Source organism: Thunnus thynnus, chromosome 10 (assembly GCF_963924715.1).
Source record: "Thunnus thynnus chromosome 10, fThuThy2.1, whole genome shotgun sequence".
Lineage (NCBI taxonomy): Eukaryota > Metazoa > Chordata > Actinopteri > Scombriformes > Scombridae > Thunnus > Thunnus thynnus.
In genome coordinates this window covers 10,098,373-10,120,012 of record NC_089526.1, presented here as the reverse complement: position 1 = coordinate 10,120,012, position 21,640 = coordinate 10,098,373, and the positions used below count along the sequence as shown (strand labels likewise).

Here is a 21,640-nt window from a genome sequence, read left to right as displayed (position 1 = left end):
GAGGTCTTCCTGATTAATCAAGGGATATAGAGATTGAATAAAAAAAACTAAAACTTGTCCTTTTTAATGTCCTATGTTCTACAAAACATTAACAACTTGTTCATTGGGTACAAAAAGTCCCCTGGGAATATTAAAATCCCTTTAGGAATATGTTTAAGGTGTGAATGAGTCCTTATGCAGGTATTGCAGGCAAATTTAGAACATTTTTGAAAGGGATATATGCTCCATTAAAAAGTGACTCTTTTAACTTCAAGATACTATAAGGTAGCCATCTGTCACCTAATTATATTAAACTTCTACTACTAATACAAGTGACACTATGAAAATGATATTTGTAAAGCAAAGTGTTATGATGTTATATTTGTCACTGTAGTCCCCCCCCCTAATCAACACCCCTCCGCCCCTACCGCTCCACTCAGCTCCCCCCAGGCGACACAGGAGTCAGTTTACACAGCCCCATACCTGCCCACCCCCCACTGCTGTGGGGAGGTCGGGACTCCCTCTTTATCGCGCTGCTGCCATGCAGCGGTCCGTCACAGTGTGCCAGCAGTCCGCGCAGAGCGCAGAGCGCAGCGCCACGCTGAAACAGACCGTCTGTCACAGAGAAGATCTCCACACCTTTACGGGATTTGAAAGACAGCAAGAGTGGATAAACTGATTGAACAAGGTGAGCAACGAGCAGAATGTTGTTTTTAATCATTCCGTTACGTGGAGGTGTGAGATTAATTGGTGACATTTATTCTGTGAAGTTTTCCGAGTACCGATCAGGGTGGATTCTGGTAGGAATCCATTCGTCCAATGAGTGATCTTGCGTATTTATTCTCCACTTCTCCCCGTTGTTTTTTCTTCGTGTGGCAGCATTATTTTACCGTATTTACAGCTGTTGGCAAGTGTAGGATTGGCTTGGAATAATTCCGCTTTTAGTAGACCTTATGTGAACTGAAAATATGATTTTTCTTCTCCTTGGCAAATAACCACTATTCACCCACAGACTACCAGAATATTGTATTACTGTGTTTGTGAGCCACTCATTGATGATTTTAATTGTACTTAATGACAGGCTACTTATAATAACATCACTATATTAGTATTATTACATGCGAGTTCATTTCTAAATTGTCCGAATTTCTATTTGAAGGACCAGTACGCGTGTCCCACCTTTTAAAATTTACTACAGCATTACTACAGTTTGTCTTCTTGAGAGTCTTGCCTGAGGTCTTTATGGTGTGTTTATGGCAGATGCCCTATAAGGAAAATTCTCCTTGGCAGTATGTCTGTGATGGATGTATGTAGTTGGATAATCCATAACAACAGACCAGGCTTTTGGATTGACCCAAAACTGCTTTTGAGAAGTTGACAAGCTCAGTAATTCATCATCTGCCATGTAAACCTATATGTAGAACTCTCTGGTTTAACTCACCCTTGAAGTGCAGTCATTAATAGCTGCATGGTATGGAGTGAGCGAGAGACAGAGAGAGGTAGAGAAAGAAAGAAAGAGAGAAAGGACTGACCACTGTGCTCTGATTAAAGCTGATACAGTTGACCTGGGGCAGCAGGTTTATCCCATTTTAACTCTGCTCTACACTAAATATTTACATCTGGATGAAATCAGGGGACCGGCCCAAATGAGGCTCTGGCTCCCAACCGTCTAATCAGAGAGGAAAAGTTTTGTAGTCTTAAATTCAGTTAAGCATTTTCCTACCAATCAGTTCATCTTTGACAAATAAATGTCTCGTCCAGTTAAATATACACTCATAATAAAGTTTGAGGGTGCTACCTGAGAACTTTCAAGAGAACAAAGTACGTTGGGGACCTAAAGGGTCATTATGCAATCCACCCTCTCTAAAACTGAAAAGACTGTAAAGACCATCTCTTTCAAGGAGACAATCACATGCCCTCAGGGTCAACTCCACCTTGACCCGCCTGCACCCCTCCCACCCCCTCCTCCTAACGCTCCACTGATATATTTAAGGCTCATGCATCCTGAGTTGGTTTGATCATAGTGGGGTCAGGAGCGTAAACAACTTAGCAGCCAGACTAAACAGACCACACATGACTTCTAAACACATTTCACCCTGAGATTCAAAGGTGAGCACGTGTCATTTTGGCCTGCGAGCAGAGGAGATTTAATTGATGCTTTCTGATGTAGATCATTCTCTGGCGCTGATGCTGCTTTAGTGTTACTCGCCAGTTCCCTGCATGAGTCACTAGAGGTTAGAAAAAAAAGATATCTCGCCACTAGGTCCATTTTAGAGACAACTCCGGCTTCTTAAATGTGACAATCTCCTGGTTTCTTTGGCCGTCTATGATGGTTAACTGTATATATTGGGGTTGTGAACTGTTGGTTGGGGCAAAAGAAGACATTTTAGGTTGTATGTTGGGCTTTGGGAAACATTGATTGACATTTTCCCCCATTTTCTGACATTTTATAAACCAAACAATGAAAACAATTGGCAGATTAATGGATAATGAGAATGTAGTTTAATTTGTATCACACAACACAAGAGTTGGCCCATTTTCATGCAAACTTTAGATGCTTCCTTAAAGGTGCTATATGTAAGAATTGGCCACTTGTTGAATTTATACTCCACACTCCAAACCAACTGAGGGCAGCATATCACCAGAAAGTTGGAATGTCCGTTATGTTACACTACATTAGCGCCGAATCAATAGTGCATTATCAGTGCTCTGGACTTTTGCTGTGTCTCAATTCACATACTTCCATACGTACACTTGCTATTTTGAGTGCCTAAGTGCATTCACACTGACAAGTATGGCAAAATGCAGTGCAATATGGTGCACTCATAATGGTCAAAAAGTTGTGTGTGGAGTGCTGGATACTGTTGTAACTGCTGTTGTAATTTTTGCTGCAGGACTGTTCGTATCCCACTTTGTTAATATTTTTCAGGTGAGAAAGTAACCATGTAGATTCCCAATATGTGGTCAGTTTATCCAAATAACGCCTGTTTGTAAAAATGTTGAGACGTTTGCAGAGATGTGAGGTTTGCCAGGTGAGACCAGCCAGTCATCTCACAGCAGCAGCCTGACTCCTTCGTCGTTATCCCGTATCTGTACAGCTCTTTGGTTATTTACTGCTGGCTCTAATGTCTCCATAGAATTTTGATATGTGATGTTATTCCTTTTGGAAGATAGATGTTGGTCTAACAGATGAAATCTAACAACTGTAGCCGCCACATTAGATTGTCTGAATGTAACGTTAAAGTGAAGCTTCATGTTTTTACGGGATAGAACAACAGCGCTGCCTCTGGGGCTCCATATGTACAGATATCACCACATTTCAATAAATATAAATGTAATGAATTAAAAAAATGAAGAGATCAGTCTATATTACATTTCATTTTATTTTATTAATCTACATAACAGTTTGGATTTTTATTATAGCTACATTACAGACTGAACAACGCAATTTACTGCATTGCTCTGTCAGTGAGGTTATTATTTGTGAGAAAACAGGGTTAATGGAGCTTTGAGTTGAAATTATTCTGTCACAATACAGTCAGGTAGTTGTGTTGAAGCTGAGCTGCTGCTGTCAGCAAGTACACTGCTGTTCCAATTGCAGAATGACGGCATAAAAGCCATAAAAGCACGTTCATTTTAATAAAATGAAATTGAATTGAAGTCAAATGATATTTTGGTTGGCAACAATCCAGTCAAATGTTATATAATAACATATAATGCTCCACCTGGTTGCAATTCGCCATTAAAAAGAAGAGAAGAAGTGGTCAAATGTTGCGATCATCATTTCTGGTAAGTCTGTTAGATTTGAGACAATACTACTCTGTTGAAATTCCGACATGACGCAAATAAGTAAATAGTGTACACAGTGTGCGCCATGGAAGTGTACTAACGGAAGTATCCGAATTGAGACACAGTGTTTGACTAAGTATGATATGAGTGATAGCAAAATCAATTCAGTGATAGTGTTGAGCTAAGGTTTGCTTGAATAAATCTAACCTAGAGGAAATAGCTCTGCTCTCTTCTTCATGCTCTCATGATGGACGTAAGGCAGACTGGACGCTACAGTGACTCACTATCGCCTCTTGAGGTACAAAGTGGTATCACGAGACAGGATGGGCTGGGACTAGCTGGTCAACATGCTAACTTCAGTAGCAACACAAGACACAGACGTCTGTGACATCAAAACTGTTATTTCTCCACATTCTGTTGATAATTTTAGTTCATTTTTGAATGTTTTAAACTAAAATTTTTACATATAGTCCCTTTAAAAGATTATCTTTTTCCACATAGTTTTGGTTACAATCTTCATCAAGGCTCTTGTTAAAATGTCTGGAGGTTATGTACGACGTACACATCGTACGTCATGACTTGTTCGGCTCTAGATTTAGGTCCATCTCCTCCCTGCCTTTCCTTGAGTCATCTTCTGTTTTTGTTAAATCGCACAAAGTGGACCTGGCTTGCATCCCTGCCTGAAAGCTACAATGAGTCACTGAGGCATAGATCATAAACACCCACAGTACAGCCAACATCAATCCTTCATATTGCTCAGATTTAGACGCAGGATCCAAACATCTCCCCGGCTGAATACCTACCTGCAAAATTACAGTGTGGAGCAATCGTAAACAGCCCCCCCCCCTTTTTTCTCCCCCCGATTCATGCAGCAGTGTGCTAATTTTCCAGCTGTAATATGGCTGCATCTGTGTTTGATGCTGATGATCCCCGCAGAGCAGACGAGAATACTTCCTCCCATTACGGAGCGGAGAGCCCAGGGGCACCGGCGCAGAGCTGCTCGCTTCACTCTGTCTGGGGTGTTGACAGGAGCCCTGACATCATTAACATGACTAAATGAAATGTAATTTAGGTCTTTGCCTTCCCGCTTGGCTTATAGCACCAGCAGTGATATTAATGATGGTGATGCAACACGTTAGCAAGCTAAAGGCAGTCGGCAGACCTGCAGAATCATGTGGGCTTTATGACTTTTGAGACAGTTTGATTCTAGCAATCTAAACGTAAGCTAGGAGGCCACCATATCATTGACCTTAGCATGATCTAGCACAGGTCAAAGGAGCATCTCATGAGATATATATATAAGTATACCAAGATTTCTCTCAAGCTTTTATTTTCCAATTTTCTCCTCTTTTGTTTTTACTTCACATTGTTTTTGAGGCTCTACAAGTGTATAATCTGATTGGTTTGAGCCACATCAGTGCTGACTGCGGAGAACAAGCGGAAGCCGCAGGATATTTCATGGTTTTAGTTCACAATGGGCCACTCATATGTTTCTTATCACTTAAAGTTCAGCTGTACCACAGTCACATTCAAGGCATGGTTCTGCTTTCCTACAGAACACAGTCTTGAAAACATCACTTTTTAAGAGGGATGGACGTCAAACATTTGTTCTGTTTAACCCTTGTTTTGTTGCATTGTTGCATGTAAAGACCCTCAAGTTATAGCGGGAAGCTCAAGTTTCTAATTAGAGGGGGAAAATGTACCCTGCTAATGACATCATCTCCCCCCCGGCACTGTGTTAAAGGAGTATGTATGTGTTACTGAACAGCAGCTGGTTTTAGACATTTGACGTTCAGTTCACAACAGTGTGAGACTTCAAACACTCACACACAAACCGTCAGACTTATAATTCAGCTTTATTGCTCTTTGTCGCCTTGTTCGGGCCATTGTGCTGTCGGCCTCTGGGAATTTCCTCACCGACCGTTTTCAGGAAGAACTGTCTGGAAAAGAGGAAGAACTTGTCAGAAAGTCACAGCTTCTACGTTACGTCCAGCATAAAAAAAAAACAGGCAGGCACTCTAGACAGAAGTAATACCTACTCTTACAAAGGATTGCTGGATAAAACAAAAAGTAAAATCTACCATCTATGTACCAAGCTGGTAGTTTTTCTGTTTAGTAAACACTCAAAGTGTGAAATCACATTCATTGAAGTGATAATTTGATAAGCAAAGACATATTTTCAAAATGGATGAGCTGACATTGCTTCTTGGAATGAAACCTTTTACTTGTTGGCTTATCTTTCTGAGAAGATTTACAACGCTTCACTCTCAAAAACATCTTTGAAAATTTGTACCAAATGTTCGTAACTAACTTTGGAAGCATAACTGATATGTCATAATCAGTCTTGTCATTCAGTCTTGTCATTTTCTCAGCCCTGAAAGTTTTCTGCTGTTACATCACACCAATCTTCATGGGCTCATAACTCAATCCATAATTCATCGTGGCCAACGAAATCATGAAACATGATCTGACAGATCTCCATCTCCCGACAGTCCCCTGTGTGTGGGTGACAGCTGTGAGAGCAGCCCTTCTCCACGTTGCTCTCACATCCCCGTAATTGTTCACAGTCCGACTAGGCGCCTCTGTAGCTCTGCCACATCCGATCACTCTCAACCGTGCCGCTCTGTGTCCACTCAACCATGAGGAAGATGACACAGGCCTGGATATTCCCTTCGACACAGGAGGGGACCATCGATGCAGCTCCACAAAATCTTCCGGCTCTTCCAGATGTTTTCTGATTCTGACAGGAGCGAGGGAGTGGAGGAGGAGAAGAGCAGAGAACGGAGGGGTGTCTATCCGTGGCACTCGGGGCCTGTTTGTTGGGAAGCAGGTCGGTCGATCGGTAATGAGAGAAGACAGCTGGCAGGTTCAGTGGAGGTTAACAGTTAAGCATAGATGGCAGTGAGGAAAATCAGAAGAGCTCAGAGGGTTTTTGTCAGAGAGGTTTTGGGTGATTTATTTCTTGTAGTGAGATATTTTGGGGAGAAATTAAGCTTGTTTGAAGTCCTATTGTGGAAAGGTTGTGAAAAAAATCTGTGTTGGATTTGATTTGTTGCATCTTACAGTGAACATTTGGATCTTAAATGACAATTTTGGTATACTTTGGTATACCTACAGGCCTAGAAAACCTTTTTTTACTGTCAGCTTCTTACTATGAGTGACAGGGGGCATGAACATAACATTTTCTGCCAAAGCTTTGGTTATTTTACATCAGCCGTTTCCGTATTTGTGTTTTTGTCATTGCTTTCAAGTGGGCAGGAATTATATATTTTTGTGTATCAGTCATTATTTAACAATATTTGCATCAGAATCTGATGACAGGTGGGGGGTTGTGTGCTGTCAGTCAAATCTGACCGAACTGCAACCACGCAGTCCTGATGAAGCAGATGAGCTGAGTTTTTAACTGTTAAACTGTTAATAAATAATGACTAAGGATGTCCTTTCTTTAACTTTGAGTGCTGGCTATTTAATCATGAATATTTAATTTCAGAGAGAAATACTTCAGATTTGAAGCCAAGTTTTCAGGGACTTTAATACTAACTAGAAAGAAACGAATCAGTTGTGCCTCAGGATTGGATGACGCATCCTTCATTTGTTCATCCAATAAGCAGTATTTCTGTATTTCTTAAGCACCAAAGTTTTGTGATGAGAAATTATAGTGGAGCATTTTATTTCATTAGGAGTTCTACTTAATGAACTTGTTCAAACTGGTCAAACACTATTCAGCTGTGCGGATAACAAATCAATGTTGGCACATTTAAAGTGGTGGAGAGTGTGTAGTAACACAGTGGGGGAGGGCGGGTGTCGGGTTTGGCACCACAGTCACAGATGACCCAGTGTTTGGGGACACAGCACAGCTGGAGCAGCTTTAAGCCTTAACCAACCCCAAACAACCCTGTCACAAGTCCTCACAAGCTGGTGCTAGCATTTTAATGCTAACATTGTCAACATGTGTTTAGAATAATTCTGTAAATGAAATGAAATGTGTGAATCTCTTTTTGACAACCTGGTGTGTTCGTGTGACAAGAGGGTGGGATGACACAGGCGTTACAGCCGTTGTGAGTTCTCTTCTCACATGTGACCTCTGCTCTCCAAGTATTTAAGATAACCCAAATCTCCTCCCGTGTCCAGCTTCCATAACATCCACAACCTTAAAACAAAACCATAAAACAAGATACTTTGTTTATCCATAACTGCAGAATATATTTTTATTGTTGTGTCTTTTAGAGTGTTTCATTCAGCTCAAATGCAGGTATACAGGTGTATAATTTAACACCACTAACAATGTTTTGACATTTTAGTCGCTCTTTGCAAGTCTAATAGCCACCATCCACTGAAGCCTCTTTTATCACTTTGTTGAAGCAGACATATGCCTGGCAGAGTGAAAAATGTGCCGACTTGGTGAAATAAAACATCTGGCAGTCGGCCAGACAGAGCTGTCTTTCAGAGCATTCAAACCAGCTGAGAGCTTAATGAGAGTTCACAGTGTGAGAACAGGCCTTCATAATTTAAGACTCTGGGAGATTGAGGGATGTGCCCAGATTTATTCCTCTCTAGTATACTGTACAAACAGCCTCAGGACAGGCCTTTTTTTTTTGGGGTGGTGTCTGTGTTACCCTGAGTTGCACAGTGCATTCCCAGTCCAGGACTGTGAGCACACACACAGTAGGTCACTGTGGTTTGTATTGCTGGTCACATAAGCCAGGCTGGCATGTGGAGGGAGCAGCAGCGGTGGTCATAATTTACAAAACAATGCTGTCCAGAGCTGGGATGCCTGCTTGATGTAGACCAGATCTGCTCTACATCTGCTTAGTATACAAACTCAACTCTCTCATACTCTTGCTTACACCCTCTTTTACTACACTTTTCTCCTGTCACACAAACATAAAAATGACACACTGCAACCAGAGAACATTTTTGGACTAATCAATTCATCAATTAAACTGAAAAAACTCTTTTAGCAAACCCAAGAACAGTGCTATAGCTTCTGTAACACACTGTTATCTCTCAGTGAGGGTTTCTTTGATCTGTGTTTATGAAAAAGTGAAAGACCAGTAAACTCAATTCAGATAGATTAAATCAAGTTATCTCCCATGATCCTTGCCTGCATAGTCTGTGTGTTTGGCAGCCATGAGGCTTTGACAATATATTTTATGTACTGTTTTTATTTGAGGATCCAGGTATACGCCATCTCCTTGTAATGCAGTGTAAGAGTTCACCCATCAATAGTTCACTCATCAACAGTGAGGTATCGCAGCACAAGCTTAACATTCCAGGACTGGGAGGCTGGTACAGGTGTCTCTCTGTTACAGTGTGGATTATTAGACTTCCTGGCACAGTGCACCTGGTGTAGAGATCACCACTCATTTCAAAATCTAAGCTAAAATTGGATATTACACGATAATAATGAAGTTTTCTTTCTTATTAATATATAAACATTGAATCTAGGATACATTTAAGTGGCTTTGAGTTTCTCTTTGATTTAAAAAAAAAAATGCAGCTAGAAAAGTAAACAGTGACTCATAGAACTTAATAGGTCAGAGCTGTTTAGTTATCAACAGTAACAGCGCTCTTCCTGGGCCCTTACAACTGAGAAGAAAAGGGAACTTGCCCAGTCTGTTGATAAAAGCAAGAATAAATGTGAGCATGTTATCTCAGCAGACGTTATCTGTGTTAGCACTGCATGGGAGTTACAGCGTTGATAAAGACTTGACTCGCAGTATCTGGCTGTTACAGGATGACTAAATCCCACATTAAAGTCGCCAATGCAATCTTGTGGTGATAGTTGTTTTAATAATTACCTCAACTCAGTGGAATACAGCCAATTAACAGTTATTTTTACTATTGATTGTAAGCAGGTGATTATTTTTTGAATAAATTAATCATGTAGTCTATAAAATATAAAAAGATGACAAATGCCTACCATAGTTACAGACTTCAATGATATGAAGCAGAATAATTTTACAAATCAGCTAATAAGTGATTAATCTTACCAGCTATTTATTAGCTATTATGTATTATTAGCAATTGGGTGTAAAATTAGCCAAAATTAGCTAGTTGGATAGTATTAGCTAGTAAGCTAATAAGCTTATTATTAGCTCACTAGCTGATTATTAGCTCACTGGCCAATAAGATGGTTAATAATCAGCCCATCACAGTTTACTAGACTCATATGTGATGGATTAAGATTTTTTCTTAGTTTTAACAGCCAAAAATGTTAAATTTAATTCAGTGGACTTTAGTGGAATCAAAGTTTCAAAAACAATGTTGCCAAAGCATCAAAATACAATTTGTCAAAGTATTTGGACAATTTGGCTATAACAGTACAAAATAGCAATAATATAAACATTAAAACAACATTAGGATTGATCAAGCAGAATATCAGCTAATTTTACAAATCAACTAGTAAGCGAATAATCTTACTAACTAATTATTGGCCACTTTATTAGCAATTGGGTGTAAAATTTGCCAAAACTAGCCACTTGGATAACAGCTAGATTATTATTAGCCATGTGGCTAATAAGATGGCTAATAATCTGCTGATCACAGGTTACCAGACTCTTGAGTGACAGTCAAGATTTTTTTCTTAGTTTCAAATTGCAAAACCTTTAAATATATGAAGCAGAATATCAGCAAAGTTTCAAATCAGCAAGTAAGTGAATACTATTATTTCCAACAGTCACCTTATTAGCAACTGAGTGTAAAATTAGCCAAAATTAGCCAGTTGGATAATAAGCTAATCAACTGATTTACCAGTTAATTAGCTGTTGTGTTTTTGGTTATTGTAAGCAGAACATGTGTGCTGCCTTTTGTAGACTTCTCACTCTTGACCTTGTTTTAGCTAATATTGACATGTAGGCTACTTGCGCATATACACAGCCTGCTCCTGAGTGCCACATATCTTATCACCATCATCTCAAAGTCTGCACAGGCCTGGCTTCTTTGGATTGTGTCTCCAGCGCTCAGCTGTCACTGTGATAATTTGCTTTGAATGACAAAAGAGCGTCAGCAGTGAGTTAAGAGCCCATCTTGTCCATTTTACGGTTTGGGAGGAGGTCTATTCAAATTGGGGGTCCCTTAAGTCGTCCCAGGTGGCCTACTGCTGCTCCGCATTAATGTGGAGAAAGCCCTAGGTAGCCTCTAACCGTAGATCAAGCAGCTAATGGCGCTCAAGGCCTCACAATGGTGACAGGATTTACAATTGGCTGCCTGCTTTGTCTTTAAGGGGACAGTAGCCTATGTGTCCCGTGGCTCCATCTCTTACATTTTATTGCCACCATGTTGTTATTTGTCCTTTTCCCTCTCTGACTAATGAGGCAGAGCAACCAGGTCAAGTCTTACGTGGACCTGGAGGAGGACCATTGTTGTGGCCCATTAATAATGCAAAGAAAGGCCGGTATGTCTCTTTGTTTGGAGGATAGAAGAAGACAACTCCTTTTCTTTGCCCCATAACAGACTTCTTGAGGTCTGTGGTGTTGGTTAATGACCGAACTGGACTAAGACATGAATCCTGGCTCATTAGTGGCCACGCAGACTGTAGGGAATCGATGTGCACAGATGCTTCATCATGACACGTAGACATCTTTGAATGAGCTTCGGTTAACGTTTGAACATTCAGACATTTAAGTCGATTAGTAACGATCGTTAGTCTGTGTCGCCCTTAATAGTGTTGCCATATGTTAGTATGTTAGTATAAAGAAAGTGAGAAATGCAGGACAACAGAGAAAGAGAGGAAAGACGTTAGAAATGGCCAGTTGGTTCCTTGTCGGCAGCAGATGCCTCTCATCTGCTCAAAGATTAATTTGACAGGTAAGCGTGCTGAATGCATTCCCAAGAGCTTCAAAGGTGGTCCTTGAGAATTTATTAACCTCTTATCTTGTGTTTACCTCACTGAATACATAATTCACAGTGGAACTTCCTTTAACCTCCTGATCCACAACCAGCTGTTTTTTCTTCGGATACGCCTAGTCGTCTGAGATGAAGCTATTCTTCTGTGGGCTCTTTTGAAGCAAACAAACACTTCCTGGATTTTCTTTTTTTTTGTTTAGCTTCTTTCTGGGGCACCGCTTTCACATCAGAAAAATAAGCAAAGCTTTGTGTTTTCACTGTCAGATATGTGTATGTGAGGTTATAATTGATAACAAAACTTAAACATGACCTGCTTTATGTTCTCATGGGGTCAAACACAAGTAACCCAAACAATGCTGTTGATTAAAAGGAAAATTGTAGTTCACAGTCCCTTCCTGTGACAGGTCTCTGTCAGTGCTGTCTGAGCATCTTGATGTAGCATGACATAAAACATCTGGTTCCTCTTTAGCTGCATGGGGGCGCCTGGTTAAGCCTCCCCTGCAGGCTGAGCCATCCACTTCACAGAGAGGACGGGAGGGACGGAAAGAAGAAGAGAGACAGTAGACAGTGGGGTTTTATAAAAGAACAGTATTCAAGGTGTAAGAGAGGGGTCAAACACTTACATTGGTGAATTTGTTAGTTGTTGTTCTTTGGTGATATCTCTTAATAGTGATATCAGATGTGTGATGTTTGTACGTTCATCCATAACGGCAACATCTGCTAACCACACAATCGGTCATGTTGTACAGTCGTGTTAAGTGTTAATAGGCAGAGACTAACCGTGAACACTTCCCGAAATAAGGTTCACATAGACGTTTGCAATAAATATTTGGTTACAACACTGTTGAACGTGTTATACTGAATTCATACAGTGGGGAACAAATTTCCACACAGTTCTCAGATCATGCATAACTAAATGAGTTAAAAAAAAACATGAGAAAATTTAAAATTTATGATTTTGTGTGTGCCAGAGGAGTTTACTTTTGAAATGGTGTCCAACCATTTTTGGCTTATGACCCTTCATAGCTGAGCATTCTCACGACCCGTTATCACAGGTTGCATTATATCCAAAGTGTGATGTTTCCTTCTCTTATGGATTAAGTCTTGAAGATCTCTGTTTTTTGTTTTTTTTTATAGAGAAGGCAGGAAAAATTAGTTTGGCAAGAATGCTCCAGATATACTTCAATGAAAATGTAAGTTACTGTGTCAATATACAGTATGAATAGTATGAATTCTCATAAATAACGCATTGTTTAATGTGTGTTATCCAAAGCTACGCAAAAACATTTGGAGATTGCACTCAGATACAGGGAGTATACAGGAAATGGAGCAGGAGAGAGGTACAAAGTGATAGAGAGAGGGTAGATACGGAGGGTGTATACAGGAAGAGAAAGATGGAGCAGGGAGGGAAATGAGAGGGTAAGGAGGCCCTGTGGCATATACAGGAGACGTGAGAGTGGGAAGGAAGGCAGGAGAGTGCCGGGGTTAGGTAGCATTAGGATGGAGGAGGGGATGTGTGTGTTCAGTGTAGAGATGAGAGAGCATGGGAAGGGTTTGGAGGTTAATGACGACCTACAGTGAGAGATGAAGGAGGTCGCGTAACAAGGGAGCGCTTCTCCAGCCATCTCACGCTTTTCACAAGCTTTGAGATCACAGGAGAAGGTGCTGGGTACTAATTTGGCTCATTATGATCAGTGGACCTAATGGCGGCTATTGTTCTCGTGCAAATCCCAGTTGAGTCACTGGTTCACCCTCTGTGTTTGTGTGTGTGTGTGTTTAGTGGACGAACACCATCAAATGTAACCTTTTCATCATGCACGTTTCGTCTCGCTGCTGTACCAGCTTTTCTATTTATTAATGTATGTTTAGAAGAATTTTGAACACGTGAAAATCAGCTGTTGTCTACATTTAGCACTGTTTCTCATCAAGACATTGTGTCCCAAACAACTGACTATTATCTGCTCGTATTATGGCTCACATTTGGTCATGTGATGTCCGAGATGGCACCTGGAGCAAGAGATAACCTCTGAAAGTAGGTGATTTCCTTCAAGCTCTTAATGTCAGATTCAATGAATGCACACTTGAGAGTAGAACGAAGGAAACACATTTAAAATAGGATACAGGAGGATATAACCCAATGCACTGTTATATTGTTGTAGATTTCAAGGTTATAACTGTTGGGTCAGTAGGGATTAAGAATTGCTGTATCCATAGATGTCCCCTGTATTCTGCATATGATTTTTTTGGACCTTACCCCCCTCCCCTTTCATCAAAAGCCAACATCAGGATTAATGACTTTGTTTAGGCTCCTATGGTGATAATCCCCTTTAACGCTTCAATAGCGTTAGCCTGCCACTTTTCCATTTTGAACTCAGATGGGGAACAGGTTGTTCCGGAAGAGAGATGTCTAATAAATACCAAAACCCCAGCCATGCACCATAACCCCTATTACCATTTCCTCCTCATTTTCTACCCCTTTTTCTTGCCCTTTTCTTCTCCTTCCACACCTGTTGCGAGACATTTTTTCTCGGAACTCCATCTAAACAATGGCCGACTTTCCCGAGCTCTGGCAGCCGAGCATCTGGAAAAACTAACCAGTAGGCTGCTCCCCCCCCCCTTTTCTCAGTGAATTTATAGTGGTATGCCATTTGTCAGGCCTACTGTGAGTTGTGTGAAGGCTGAACGAGATACATGTAGGGGTTACGTGGAATGTTAGGTCAAAATGTAAATTTTAGGGAGCTTAATAGTTATACTGAACCCAACAGAAGAATGAAAAACATTATAGGAATTAATTAGTGTTGTAAGTATTTTTTTAAATTTAATTATAGGTAACAAGGTTGTTTTGTATATCAAATAAAATAAATGTGCTGCTAAAGGAAACAGTCAAGTCTTCTTATGAGAAACATTGTAATTTTCATAAATACATTTTATAAATTAATGTCAACAAACCTACTGCTGGTAATTTGCTGATATATTTGATATACTTTTTTTTTAAGTCATCTTAACCAGTCAATTGTTTTATTTATGTAAGTCTACTCATATCTTTCATATTTCAGGATTCTTACATGGATCTGTGACTAAATGATTTGTTAGTAAAAATGCACCAAACTGTTAATTTTTGATCATTTCAAGTTGCTTTGCTTTTTATTTGAGTGTCAGTGGGCTGGAGTGCACACAGTCACGTTGACCCTGATTTAAATGTGGCTCATGACCTTTGTTGCACGTCATCCTGTGACTTTGCTGCTTACTATCTTACAAATCAAAAAAACTTTAAAAATATAAGATGGAAGACTTGAGGTTACGTGTTTGCTTGTGTTTGCCACTATCAGTGGTGTCATACGGTTCGTCCTGGATGATGAGAAATAGATCCCTTTTCCTGTCAAAAGAGGTTGTTCATTGTTTTAGCCCATGTGAAGGAAATGCTAAAATAGCATTTGATAATCCTTGTAGCAGACCAGAGGGAACAATAAGCGCAACAATATTACTCCCTGTATAGCACGTATAGTGCTGCACAAGGTGAATTTATCTCTCCAGATGGACTTTTAAAATACATTTTGAAGGGAGGTGAATGAAAAACAGGCCCCACCTTTACCTTTGGGTTTTCAAGTTTCAAGTTTTAAAGATGTGTTCACTGTCTGCCCAGTTTGCACATGGCAGACGTTCACTGCTTCTTTCTGCGGACATGAAAAACGTGCAGCATAACGGAAAGTCCCGATAATCTGCAGCCCAACTGTACATATGACTCTCTTTCATTTACAGGGAAGCCTCTTATTGCCTCCTGCTGACACACACACATGCTTATGGGGTCGGGCACAAAACTGGAGCAGATACACAAATATACCCATGACCACATGCACATATACACATATATGCATGCATACATAGACACATGATAACTGTGTTGGGATGTGTCCAAGCTATAAATTACTCCCAGGGTTGAGCCTGTCCTGTTATAGGCACGTGCAACCCCCCTCCTCCACCCCATATAGCATGAAAACTTAAAAGATATGAAACCTCTCTTCACAGAGCATATCTTAAAGAAGAAATGTGGCAATCCTTTTCACAACGTCATGCCCTATGTTTGGTTTAAAGTGTAATTTTGTTGTGGCTTGTTAATTTGAAGAGCAAGCTCTTTAACTGTGACTATGAAAGAGTTATTACTTCAGCAATATATTGGTTTACTCAAACAGCACTTACAGTATTTAAATTATTAAATTACAACAGCCATACTCTAGTTTTCAGTGAAACTATAAAACTTTAAAGATGTCATCTACACTGATTTTGGTCCCCTGTGTTAGTTGTCTTGTTGTGTCAGCTCAATGGTTGAAACGGAAAGAAGAAGACATTGGTGCCAAGACAGTTTGTTTGCAGCAGTGCTGAATTACAATATACAACATTAATTTAGGAAACACAACCTGTTAACCCTACAAAATAATCATCCAGACTTTCCCTGATTCCAGGCTCAATTTTCAGTGGTATCGTTTGTTCTTCAGTCATAAACACCTTTATGTCTATACTTGCTGCCATTCTCATAAGGCAAACGTGACAATAATTTGGTGAGGATAAGTCTGTATGTCCGGAAAAAAAAAATCAGTAAAATTCCTATCCATAAAATTGGAAGCAGACACGTTGTCATTTGGTCTGCACATTTTTATTTTATCCACCTCTTGGCTGCTGCCATCCTGTCTGGACAACAGATATCTCACATTAAAAAATAACAGAAATGACTGTAGGGCAGACACAAATCAGTGACAAAAAAAAAAGAAATGCTTGCATAGGAACCATTGCATTGGTGTGCTTGTTAACTAGTGTATGTAAAATCTGTGTTCACATTCATAAAATTGCTCAGAATACCATGCTGAATGAGGAAACACATTTTGTCTAAGCGGTTTGAGACTGTTCTTATACTAAAAATTAGCTGGTTCAGCAGCAACATGTTTGCATAGCCTGTAGTTGAACCCTTACTGGTTTACTCAGATTGGACCGTTGACTCAGATAGGAGCGTCATCTGCATGTCTAAAGTATACAATACATGCTGTATTTAATACATATATACAAGGTAGAGGGTGACTAAATTTTTATACATGTCAGCTTTGCATTGCTGCCCACTCCAGACATGCAACTCCCTCCAGCTTTAAATAAGCACAATCTGAGCTGAGCTTTAGGGACCACTGTCCTTCCTGCCATCTGGTCTCTGCTGTCTGCCCTGGAGAATAGCACTTCCAACTAAAACCACTCTTTCTCTCTTTCTCTCTCTTTCCTAAGGGTCCACACAGGTGAGGTGAGGACAAGGACAAGATCTGCATCTCCCCATCTGTCCATCAACGATCCAAGTGCCTCGGTGCCGGCCACCCTCAGGTCACCTCAACCACAACGGCCGCCAAACAATAAAACTCTTGACCTAGCGTCCCTCACAAGGCAAATATTTGAGGCCATTATATCTAATTTCTCTGAGCAGTCGCCACTGAAAAGATCAACAGTGAAGGGTGTTGTTGGGAGACGGAAAGAGAGAAGAAAACGTGGGGGAGGAAAAAGTAGCCCTTTCAAAGTGCACCAAGTCGGCTATTTCTGCTGCACTGTGGGCAGAGAGCGTCTCATTTGGGAGTGCTCTTGGCTGACAAAAAAAGGACTTCCCTGTGCCCTGCCTGCCTATCCAAATGCCTGTGTAAATACTGCATAGAGATATCAATTTGTCTGGGCTCTGACACTGCCCAACAAAGAGACTGCAAGCTATCTATAGAAAACTTTACAACAAACTTGGACTCTGTGGTCTCCTGAATTGCTACCTATCCATTACCCTTCAAGGAAGATTCAAAAACTGTGAGAAGAGGAATGAGAGCTGCTACAGTTTTCTACACTTAAAAACTTTTTTTTTCAAACGCTCTCATTAGTTTTAAAATTTTCACAGGACCAACCACAGCTCTCTGGGGGACACCAGAAGCTGTCAGTCAATTGGGGGCTGCAGTTTTGATGTCTTTCCCAACTCGGTGAATCAACATGAAGCCACTAACCCCAATTGGATCCCCCTCTCCTCTGAGGCTCCTCAACAAGGGTCCAGACTATCTGCGCAGGCAGATAGACGGTGGAGGTCATGGCCGCTCAATCAGCGCTGTGGAGAGGCTTGAGGCGGACAAAGCCAAATATGTTAAGAGCCAGCAGGTAATCAACACCAAGCAGGAGCCTGTACTGGTACCTTGTGCTACCCCACCACCACAGCCCCGGCGAGCTCTTGTCATTCCCAGTAGCTTGACGCCTCATCTTCCCCCACGCCGATCATCCAACACCCCCTACTCTACACTCTCTGGCTCCTTCACCTCAAAAGATGAAAATGAAAATGATGACTCAAGAAAGGAGAACCGACGGACTTCTGTTGACGTTGAGGCCCACAACAGGAGTAACGTTAACAATGTAATGCTTCCCAGCCCCAGGACACCTGCAATTAACACCTTGGTAGCACCACACAGCGCCCCTATACTCAGGAGGAGCACAGGCAAACGCATGCTGAGGCCGGACTCGCTCATCATCTACAGACAGAAGAAAGAGTGCAAGAGTCCCATGGGTGCAGGGGTGGGAGAGAACAACAATGTGGAACTGAAAAGCTACAGTTTTGTCCGCCGCCTCTTCCAGGGGTCGATGAGAGAGAAGAGTAGCGGAGGTGAGGGCAGAATCCAGAAAATGGTGATTGGTGAAGAGAAAGCGCCATCACGGGATGGAGACTCCCGCATGTCATGGACCAACGACAAAGACACTACAGATGGTGGACCAGGGAGCAGGAGGTCTAGTAAAACTGACCAAGAACGCAGCCCAGGTTCTATCCCCAGCCCCGGGTTTAGCTGTACACTTGAACGGACTAATAATGGATTTACAAAAGGTACCACTGATGGAGTTAACAATGGTATCACCAATGGCAACCACTCAAGTAACTACGATGATGCGAATGACCCATGGAAGCGGGCATCACCACCACCAGTACCCAGAAGGAAGTTTGGGGAACTGTATCGCTCTAAGTCAGAACTGCGTCTGCGCTGCTCTGTAGCGTTATCAGAGCAGGAGCATTTCTTTGACTTCTGTGGACTGGACATGGACATGATAGAGCGTCTGGGTCGGGAGAATTTTCTCTCCGGTGCCAGCTCCATAGACACACTGTCATTGGCGCTCCGCAGTGTAGGCGGGGACGGCTGTGGTGGCTCAGAGCCCAGCGAGTTCTCCCGCCACTCAGGAGACGGGCTGTTCCAGGAGGAGCTTGCTGATCAGCTTCCCACTGGTGTTTCAATCATTGAGAGAAACGCTCGTGTCATCAAGTGGCTTTACGGGTGTAGGAATGCTGCTCGCGAAGGACCCAAAGAGTCAACTGTTTAATCCAGGGACAAGGAACCATGTTCCACAGAGGGCTGAGGGTCTGCAGGTGTTCTTTCTAACTAAACAAGAGTTCATCTGGTGTAGCGTGTGGTTCTGCAGACCCTTACCACATGTGCAGACATTAAATTGCTGCTGAAATGCACCACAAACCAAAAGTGAAAGCATTTGGGTGAATTTCACTTGAATTTTGTGCACAGACAGTATTGTTTCAGTGTGAGTTGTTATTGGCTGGCTGCATTGCTGCAGCTCAAAACAAAAGGCTGAAACAGGGCACAGTATTGTTTTTGAGTCAAAGTGGTTGAGTTTCACAACACAAAGCTGTAAGAAAAGTGTTTTTAAAATTTCAAATGAGAGACTTTTTTGTTTCAGCTGTCTGCACATAGGGGTAGCTCTCCATGGCACATGGTTATGTTTGGTCCCTTGCTCTTCCAGACTCCAAAGAGACTGTTTCTTTGAATTTGAGGACAATGACTGCTAGTAGTTATCTCCTGTCAAATTGATATATTGTATTTATAGATCCTATGGAAGTATTGTGTGGGTATAGATAGACCTTACTGGCAAATGGAACCATTTCTTCAAGCAAAATGTTTTGGTGTCTGTGAGTGTGTGTGTGTGTGTGTGTGTGTGGAGTGGACATTACCGTCCTCTCCATTTGTAGCCTCTGTTCAGTTTTTGACAGAACCACATTCTGATCTGTTCTGAAACCAGACCCTCTGACCCCTCACAAGGCACATAACTGTAAAAGTGTATTTGTCATGACACAGTGGGCACAGTTCAATGTCCTTGACATCAAACACTCTCCTCTAATGACTAATTTAAAATGGAAAACCACTAAGCTATTTTTTTTTTTTCCTAAACTGGAAAACTGTTGTGCGAGTGTGAAGTGAACCATAAGTACCTCATTCGGAACTGTCCCAGTTTAGTTTGTGTGTTGCTTTTTTTTTACTCCTTAAACGCAGGCGTTGGAACAAACATGCGAGGCACCCCTGTGGGGTTGTTAATGCACTGAACTGGACAGAGAGAGAGGAAGTGAAAGATAGAGATATAGCTTTGACTCTTTAGAGAGATTCATCTCGTATAAACACTGAGCTGGATTCAAAGGAGCACCTGCATCGTGGAAGACAAGGAGCCATGCCTGGCCAGTAATTTTCTTCATTTTCATCTCATTTTCCTATGCCTAATGAGGGTCTTTCACAGTATACACTGTCCAATAATCACTTGTGTGACACAGTCATTGATTACTACAGCTAATGCTTCATGCCTGTTCAGCGGGTCACAGCTGTGTGAGCTATAGAGTTGGTAAATGATAAACAGGGAACAGCAGCTTGTTAGTGATCAATCCTGTGAGAGAAAAAACTGGATATATTCACATTGAAAAAAAATTCACATTGAAAGTTTAAATCTCACCAAAGAAGTTTAAAAAATGAAGAAAGTGTCATAAATAATATATTCACCTCCAAAATTAAAGGAGCTCAAGCTTTCAGACCCCTAGTTGCATGTGATTTAGGATGTCACTTTTACCATCTGGCAGTTTACAGCAGTTTAACCTCCCCCAGCTGGCTCCATCAGCCTGTTTCCCATTGAAACAAGCAGGGGAGGAAGAGGCCGCCCTCCTTTGCTCTGATAACCAGAGATCCTACCTCACTTCATCCATCCTTCAGTGATTCTCACTTTATCTCCATGAAAGGTCATTTCCATTGCTTGGCCTGGAGGATGCCACTGAAATACAAACTCGGGGTCTGCCGAGGTATGCAGAGGTTAGACTGAGAGGCGTTCAGGTCTGAGTATTACTGAACCCAAGGGCACGTTATATTTGTATACGTGATAAATTAACACAATTACTTGCAGCCTTGATATGTTTTTTTCTGTATTTATCACCAGCATGGCACGCTCCTGAAACTCCTCCAACTGGACTTTGTTTTGTTTTGTTTTATATCTCCCCCTTGAAAACCATTTGGTTGCATGTTTACAAAGTGGCTCCGTAGATTATGAATCTCTTTTTTTTATTTGATATATATATATGAGAGATTTAGTTTTTATTCCAAAGATGTTTGTGTATGATGTACACAGCAAATAAACACAAATAACAAAATAATTGAGTGAAGGTCATTTCTTTGTTGTCTTTGTTGTGTTGATGGGTAATTGGGGAGACTTTACGATACAATATCTAAACAGAAAAAGTTTAATTCATTTATAAATAATGCTTAAAAGTCTCGCAACATTCAATATTCATTTAAAAAAGAGTATATATTTTATTGACATTGCATTAAATTCGCCAATAGAGGAAAAGTAGAAAAGGCTTTGGCTGTGACTTATTCTCTAATCTTCTTAGAGTGTAATGGTCGACTGAGTCAGTGATGTTACGCTGTCTCGTCCTTGACTCTTTGTTGCCTTCCTCCACCACATCACGTCTCATTTTTCACATTATCTCAAGTGGCTACACGCTAATCCTTTTAGCATTCCCTGCATAGTATGCTCTTGACTGAGCTGCAACAGGTTGTGTTTATAGACAAGGAGGCCTCTGTGTGGCTTGATGCTATGTCTACGCCGGTGGAGAGACCCTCCACCCTGTCTGCAGACTTCTGACACTCTTTGTCTCTTCTTCTCCTCTTTAGCCCTGAGTCAGCATTTGTTTCCACATGCACCACAGTGGATTCAAATGTTA

General features: G+C 41.2%; 1 protein-coding gene across 1 annotated transcript; it reads left to right on the top strand.

Annotated features, from left to right (window-relative positions):
- The first annotated feature begins 516 nt into the window (after positions 1 to 516).
- On the top strand, positions 517 to 20,344 carry fam110d (family with sequence similarity 110 member D). Its single transcript, XM_067600880.1, has 2 exons — positions 517 to 667; positions 16,882 to 20,344. Exon 2 carries the CDS (start codon positions 17,614 to 17,616, stop codon positions 18,973 to 18,975), a length of 1,362 nt encoding a protein of 453 aa, XP_067456981.1. The 5' UTR covers positions 517 to 667; positions 16,882 to 17,613; the 3' UTR covers positions 18,976 to 20,344.
- Positions 20,345 to 21,640: the final 1,296 nt, after the last annotated feature.